The sequence below is a fragment of the Alosa pseudoharengus genome, unplaced genomic scaffold (assembly GCF_046254945.1).
Source record: "Alosa pseudoharengus isolate Yale_2024_CS ecotype anadromous, Long Island Sound unplaced genomic scaffold, YU_APseudo_1.1 YU_APseudo_1.1_scf_20, whole genome shotgun sequence".
Classification (NCBI taxonomy): Eukaryota; Metazoa; Chordata; class Actinopteri; order Clupeiformes; family Clupeidae; genus Alosa; species Alosa pseudoharengus.
The window spans coordinates 33303250-33310749 of NW_027468664.1; the positions used below are offsets into that span (position 1 = coordinate 33303250).

The 7500-nt window shown below is 51.0% G+C and overlaps 1 protein-coding gene across 1 annotated transcript in view; it reads left to right on the forward strand.

Annotated features, from left to right (window-relative positions):
- Positions 1 to 2068: 2068 nt before the first annotated feature.
- The window catches only part of celsr1a (cadherin EGF LAG seven-pass G-type receptor 1a), a 126558-nt gene continuing 121126 nt past the window's right edge, over positions 2069 to 7500 (forward strand). The window contains exon 1 of the mRNA XM_076297153.1: positions 2069 to 5826. Within this exon, the coding sequence (XP_076153268.1) occupies positions 2295 to 5826 (3532 nt within the window). The 5' untranslated portion in view covers positions 2069 to 2294. The remainder of the gene's footprint in view (positions 5827 to 7500) is intronic.

The following is a 7500-nucleotide window of genomic DNA, read 5'->3' on the forward strand; positions in this document are numbered from 1 at the left end:
AAAGAGTCAAGGATCACGAGCATGAACGCATGTCCAGCTTTGAACTGGTGGTGGCGCTAGAGTGTTCAATGTATATGCACGAAAATTGGTGCGAGTGATTGGGGCAGTGTCCTGACTAATGGTATCAAGTCTTGTTATGTTAACTCAAAGCGTCACCTAGATGTTTGTCCACTTCCTGTTTGGTGGCTTCATTGCCATATTGGATTGGCTGTCACGAGCAAACAAAAATGAAATTAAAAAATCTGACCAGTATCGTTTGTGTGGCTCGGTCTGAAGATCATCTCCTCCAAGTTCTGTGAAAATCGGATGAAATTTGTAACCGCTGAAACTTTTCGTAGAGTTTGGACTAAATCCAATATGGCGGAGGTCCAATATGGCGGAAAGTGACGGGATAGGGGTCATTGAACTTAGGTCGGTCCAGGGATTCCAACGGTGCCTGATATGTGAAAATCGGACGTACCATTCAATGGTCACATGCATGAATGCAATCCAGGTTCGACCCATTGGTGGCGCTAGAGTGTTGGGCATAGAGTTCTGGAAATTGGTGAGAGTGATCATGGGACAGTGCTGAATCAGTGTGCCTAATTTCATAACTTTAGACCCAGCGGTTCAATTTTCGGCCAGATTTTGACCTGTTGGTGGCGCTAGATGGCTGGGTTTAGAGGTCCGTAAATGAGTGTGAATGGTCAGTGGAGTGTCCCGAAACTTTCTGCCAAAAAATCTGCACTTTTTAGCCAGGCGTTCTATGGGCTGCCATAGACTCCAATGGCAGAAGTGTAATAATAGGAAAAGCTAGTAACTCAATGGGTGCCTTCGCAGCTTCGCTGCTTGGCCCCCAATAAGAAGAAAACATAAAACATAATAAAAGCATAAAAGGGCAATAATTTAAAAGTGTTTAAAAAGTAATCATTTAAAAAAACATAGAAACTATAGCTATGCCCTTTATATTTAATTATTTTGGTAATGGTGTCTCAATGTATGCACCCCAAAATAAGATAGCCTGTCTAACAGACTGCACTGCATGGTGTTCTCACTGTTGTTAAACGGTTGTATCTGTCACACTCAGAGCTAAGTGGATGAGGAAGGTGAGGAGAAAGTTGAATCAGACAGGGAAATGCCAGCCAATCAAGAAATCACCGTAGAGTTCGCATCAGGTCATCTCTAATGTATTCCATTGACATGGCTTTTTAGTGCATCGTTGTTTCACTGTTTGGCCACCAGAGGACGCCTCCGGACCAGTGTCTGCTCTAATCTTAAATTAATTGAGATGGGTGTCCTCCGGATTAGGTTTTGTCCCAAACCGAACCTCAGGGGAGGCGCAGGGCCTTAGGTTACCACCAACCGAGTACCACCTGCCTGTCCGGGTGGGCGGCCCGCTCTACTCAGGTGAATTTAGGTCACAGTCAGAGCGGGATTGAATACTTAAAGAAAGGAAGCTATTGCGATTGAGTTACAAAGTACCCTGTTTGTTATAGACAGTTTGTTACGGAGCTATTGTGGACGGAAAACAGAAAAAAATCAAATGAAACAGTAGGCTACCCTAATGTAGGCTAAAGGCATAAGTAGCCTAAGGAGCCATTAGCTGGTTATTTTTGTCTGTCTTACTTAACTCAAATGGTTACATTACATCTAATAATGCATTGTATAGGCCGAATCTTGTTTTCTTTTCTTTTTACGTGTGTTGTTTTAATCATCCAGGGATGGGATGTGCGCAAAAAGGAAAGCTCAAATATGCCCAAGACATTACGCATTTAAAATTACTTGATATCGGAAATATAAAGGTATTCGACCTTTTATGTCATATTTGTAAGAACTGGCTGCAAATAGTGAGGAAAGTTTCCACTAAATTGTTCTAACCTCCTTCATATTGATTTCAGTCGAGAATAGCTCATCAAAACAACAGGACGCGTGGTGAAAAACTTTCAATGGAGAACTGAATAACAATGCCAACGGCACCGGCAATTCCCGCAAGGCTTTTGTAGATTCGCAAGAGCCCTCAAGAGAAAGCCCCACGTGAGAGCACCTCTCCGGGCAACGCAGCAGGTTTATGCTAATCACGCTCGGAGGAGGGGAGCGAGCGAGTCGCGGGCGGCGCGGAGCCATTTTGTCGTCATTTTAAACTTTACATGGGATAATGCCACCTCGCCCTATGGATACCAGGAGTACATTGACTTTTTCGCCGTTAAAACTGGGAAAATGAAGGTTAAAAGAAAGACACCGTGCTGGGAGAGAGAGAGTTGATGGACTTTGCCGAAGTGTTTTTGAAGTTCCGCGGAACTAAGGCATTTTAAACCATGGAAGTAGGGCTGCATTGGACCTGGGTAAGCTTCATATGTAGTTTGCCGTTAATGGGATGTTTAGACCTACACGTATCTGACACTTCACTACCAGGGTTCATGCTGAAAAATGTGTCACTCGGACCCGGCTGGACATACAAAATTGACAGGACTTTAACAGCAAAATATCTAAGGGAGTTTGTAACTGTGGACTGGCGAGACGGAGTGGTGAGAGTTTCTAGCAGGGCGGACTGTGCGCGCTTACCTAAGAACCCGGCGCCTCTCTATGTCAAGATAAGATCTGTGACATCTGAAAACTTTGTCCTGACACATTGTAATGTGTTTGTTCACGGACAGAATTGTTTTATCAAATACAAAAGAAAGAGTTTAATTGATAAGCCCGATATTTCTGCCAATCACCTTTTCCAGTTAGGGGAGACTTCCTGCTTGTCTTCAGGTAATTTACTTTTCAATGTGAACGACTTTTTACCTGAATCCCTGAAGCAGACCACTTTATCTCGTTATTCTTGCACAAACGCATATGGTATTGCAGTAGTGAATAACGGGAGTTTATTTCTGAACCATGAACACTGTACCGAACCGTGGGAGCGTAGCGAAATGTTTTTTTGGTGTACAGTGCACGGCTCGTTGGGAGACAGCGTTTCCATGCGCGTCAGATTACTATTCGGGCCAAAAGCGCACTACGTGTCTTCAGAGTCGTTCCAAAACATACCTAGTACACGACATCTGAGAATAAAAAGAGCACCAAATTCTGCTCCCACATTTCAGTTGCCCAATTATCAAGTATCCGTCCCGGAGAATGAGCCAGCGGGCACTCGTGTTATCAATGTGAAAGCTACTGATACGGATAGTGGAGAAGCGGGTAGGATTAAGTACGCCATGGAGGCTCTGTTTGATGAGCGATCCAATGATTTCTTTGTAATTGACCCGCAGACAGGCAGCATTGTTACGGCGCAGCCCCTGGACAGGGAAGTCAAAGACACTCACGTCTTCAAAGTAACTGCCACTGATCACGGCAGCCCTCCCCGCTCGGCCACTTCTTACCTCACCGTCACTGTGAGAGATACCAATGACCACACGCCTGTGTTTGAGCTCTCTGAGTATAGGGTGACCATTCGTGAGAATGTCGAAGTGGGCTTCGAAGTTATCACCATTCGGGCCAATGACGGGGACACTCCCTCAAACGCAAACATGATATACAGAATAGTCAACGGAGACGGCGTGAACTCCGGTTTTGAGATTGACCCGCGAAATGGGCTCGTGAAAATCAGGATTCCCCCAGACAGGGAGACAATGACGCAGTACAAACTGATAGTCGAAGCCAACGATCAGGGTAGAGATCCGGGTCCGCGTAACGCGACCGCTACTTTGTACATAACCGTGGAGGATGAGAATGACAATTACCCCCAGTTTAGCGAGAAGAGGTACGTAGTGCAGGTGCCGGAGAATGTGGCGGTGAACACTCAGGTAGCCCAGGTGTCGGCCACAGACAAAGACGAGGGGAACAACGCCAATGTGCTCTACAGCATCATCAGCGGCAACGTGAAGGGCCAGTTCTACATCCACTCCTCCTCGGGCGTGATCGATGTCATCAACCCCCTGGATTACGAGATGATCCGAGAGTACAACCTGCGCATTAAAGCCCAGGACAGAGGCAGACCTCCGCTGATCAACGGTACTGGGATGGTGGTCATCCGGGTGGTGGACGTCAACGACAACGCGCCCATGTTCGTCAGCACGCCCTTCCAGGCCACGGTGCTGGAGAACGTGGCCATCGGCCACTCGGTGATCCACATCCAGGCCATCGACGCCGACGCTGGGGAGAACGCTCGGCTAGACTATCGGCTGAGCGACACCTCGCCGGGCTTCCCGTTCACCATCAACAACAGCACGGGCTGGGTGACGGTCAGCACCGAGCTGGACCGCGAGACCACCGAGTTCTACACGTTCGGCGTGGAGGCGCGCGACAACGGCGTCCCCTCCCCCCTCTCCTCGTCGGCCAGCATCAGCATCACGGTGCTGGACGTCAACGACAACGCGCCCGAGTTCACTCAGCGCTCGTACTCGCTGAAGATCAACGAGGACGCGGTGGTGGGCACCAGTGTGCTGACGGTGACCGCCGTGGACCGCGACGTCAACAGCGTGGTCACCTACCAGATCGCCAGCGGCAACACGCGCAACCGCTTCGCCATCACCAGCCAGAGCGGCGGCGGCCTGCTGACCTTGGCCCTGCCGCTGGACTACAAGCAGGAGCGGCAGTACGCGCTGACGCTGACCGCCTCGGACGGCACGCGCTTCGACACGGCGCACGTCCTCGTCAACGTCACCGACGCCAACACGCACCGGCCCGTCTTCCAGAGCGCCAACTACCAGGTGCCGGTCAGCGAGGACCGGCCGGTGGGCTCCACCGTGGTGGTCATCAGCGCCTCGGACGAGGACACTGGCGAGAACGCGCGCATCACCTACGTGATGGAGGACAACGTGCCGCAGTTCGCCATCGACCCGGACACCGGCGCCATCACCACGCGCACCGAGCTGGACTACGAGGACCTGGCCTCGTACACGCTGGCCATCGTCGCCCGCGACAACGGCATCCCGCAGAAGTCGGACACCGCCTACGTGGAGATCATGGTGCAGGACGCCAACGACAACGAGCCGCGCTTCGGCCAGTCCAAGTACCAGGGCAGCGTGTTCGAGGACGCGCCCACCTTCACCAGCGTGCTCCAGATCTCCGCCACTGACCGTGACTCCGGCTCCAACGGGCGCCTCATCTACAGCTTCCTGGGCGGCGACGACGGGGATGGAGACTTCCAGATTGAGACGTATTCCGGAATCATCCGCACGGCTCGGAAGCTTGACCGCGAGAACGTGGCCGTGTACCACCTGAAGGCCTTTGCCGTGGACAAGGGCGTTCCGCCGCTGAAGGCTTCCGTGGACGTGCAGGTGTCCGTGCTGGACATCAACGACAACGCGCCAAAGTTCGAGAAGGACCGACTGGACATCTACGTGAAGGAGGACAGTGCGGTGGACTCGGTGGTGGAGCGCATCGTGGCCGAAGACCCCGACGAGGGCACCAACGCTCAGATCATCTACCAGATCGTGGAGGGGAACGTTCCGGAGATGTTCGACCTGGACATCTTCACGGGCGACCTCAAGCTGCTGGCGGAGCTGGACTACGAGACGCGGACGGACTACATCATCGTCGTCCAGGCGACGTCCGCCCCGCTGGTCAGCCGCGCCACCGTGCACGTGCACGTGCAGGACGTGAATGACAACAAGCCCGTGCTCAAGGACTTCGAGATCCTCTTCAACAACTACGTCACCAACAAGTCCAACAGCTTCCCGGGCGGCGTGATCGGCAGGGTCCCCGCGCACGACCCCGATGTCTCGGACAAGCTCCACTACTCGTTCGTGGAGGGCAACGAGCTGAGCCTGCTGGTCCTCAACCAGCACACAGGCGAGCTCAAGCTCAGCAAGGACCTGGACAACAACCGTCCCCTGGAGGCCACCATGAAGATGGCCGTGTCCGGTAAGCACGGCGCTGTTTCTCTCCCACGCGTTTTGGTGCCTATATGAGGCTTGTTTGTTTTTTTGTTTGTTTGTTTGTTTGTTGACTGCATCAGGGTGAGTCCACTCTCAGCCCCAGAGACTCCTGCCTGTTCCTCAGTAACAGGGCTGATCGATAAGTGTGTGTGTGTGTGTGTGTGTGTGTGTGTGTGTGTGTGTGTGTGTGCTGTTAAATGTAGAAGCCTGTGTGTGTGTGAACTATTAGACATAAAAGCCTGTGTGTGCTGTTAAGTGTGTGTGTGTGTGTGTGTGTGTGCCTGTGAAGTTTTAATAGAGTGGTCAGTAGAAACACAAGCCTGTGTGGTGATCCTAGAGAGGAGGCTGTGCGGTGATCCTAGAGAGGAGGCTGATGTCCTGTGTGTGTGTGTGTGTGTGTGTGTGTGTGTGTGTGTGTGCGGAGGGCTCCTAGAGTGGACGCTGATGTCCTGTAAGGGTGGCCAAGTGAGGCTGCGGCGGAAATACTGTTCCACACACACACACACACACACACACACACACACACACACACACACATACACACACCGGCCTGCCGCAGCTGAGTTAAGTGCTTGGAGTGCACGCAGTGCTGACAATGTAATAACACTGTATGTGTGTGTGTGTGTGTGTGTGTGTGTGTGTGTGTGTGTGTGTGTGTGTGTGTGTGTGTGTATGTGTGTGTGTCTGAGGAGTTCTCTGGAGGAATTCTATGTAATGGATTTGTTTTGTGTTGGTTGGACGTGGGTTGGACGTGCACTTTAAATGTGCAGGACTGATTTGTTGCAGAGACACTTTGCCAGTGTCTTCTGTTGTAGAATGTTTTGTTTGTGTGTGTGTGTGTGTGTGTGTGTGTGTGTGTACGTGTGTGTACAAAACTGGGGAGACTGTAGAGCTGGTTCTGCCGCTTTTTATTTAGTGTGTTTGTGTGTGTATGTATGTCCCTGTGTGTGTCTGTGTGTGTGTGTGTGTTTGTGTGTTGTTCTGTGCTCATAACTAAACAATATGAGTTGTTTTGCTCTGCGCTGGTTGTAGACGTGTGACTCTTCCCTAATGCTGCATTTATAGGTGCCCAGCTACATTGCATTACAGAGTTGGCACGAGTCCTAGTGAAGTCCTCAGGAGGAGCTCTGTGTGTGTGTGTGTGTGCGTGTGTGTGTGTGCGTGTGTGCGTGCGTGCGTGCGTGTATGTGTGTCTGTGTCTGTATTTGTGTGTGCGTGTGAGTGTGCGTGCGTGCGTGTGTGTGTTTGTGTGTGTGTGTGTGCATGCGTTCGTGCGTGCGTGCATGCGTGCATGTATGTGTTTCTCTGTCTGTGTGTGCGGGTGAGTGTGCACGTGAGTGTGCGTGTGAGTGTGCGCGTGCGTGTGTGTGTGTATTGCATGTTGAGCTGTTAGCCTGATTAGATTTGCTCCTCTCTGGGATCTGTCCCCGTCCCTCTAGGGCAAAAATGAGCTCATGTTTAAGCAATGATTAAAGGAATGTAGTATTCTCTGTGTGTGTGTGTGTGTGTGTGTGTGTGTGTGTGTGTGTGTGTGTGTGTGTGTGTGTTTAGGTATACCTGATAATGCTTAAGGAACTCTCTGAGTGTTTGTGTGTGTGTGTGTGTGTGTGTGTGTGTGTGTGTGTGTGTGTGTTTAGGTATACCTGATAATGCTTAAGGA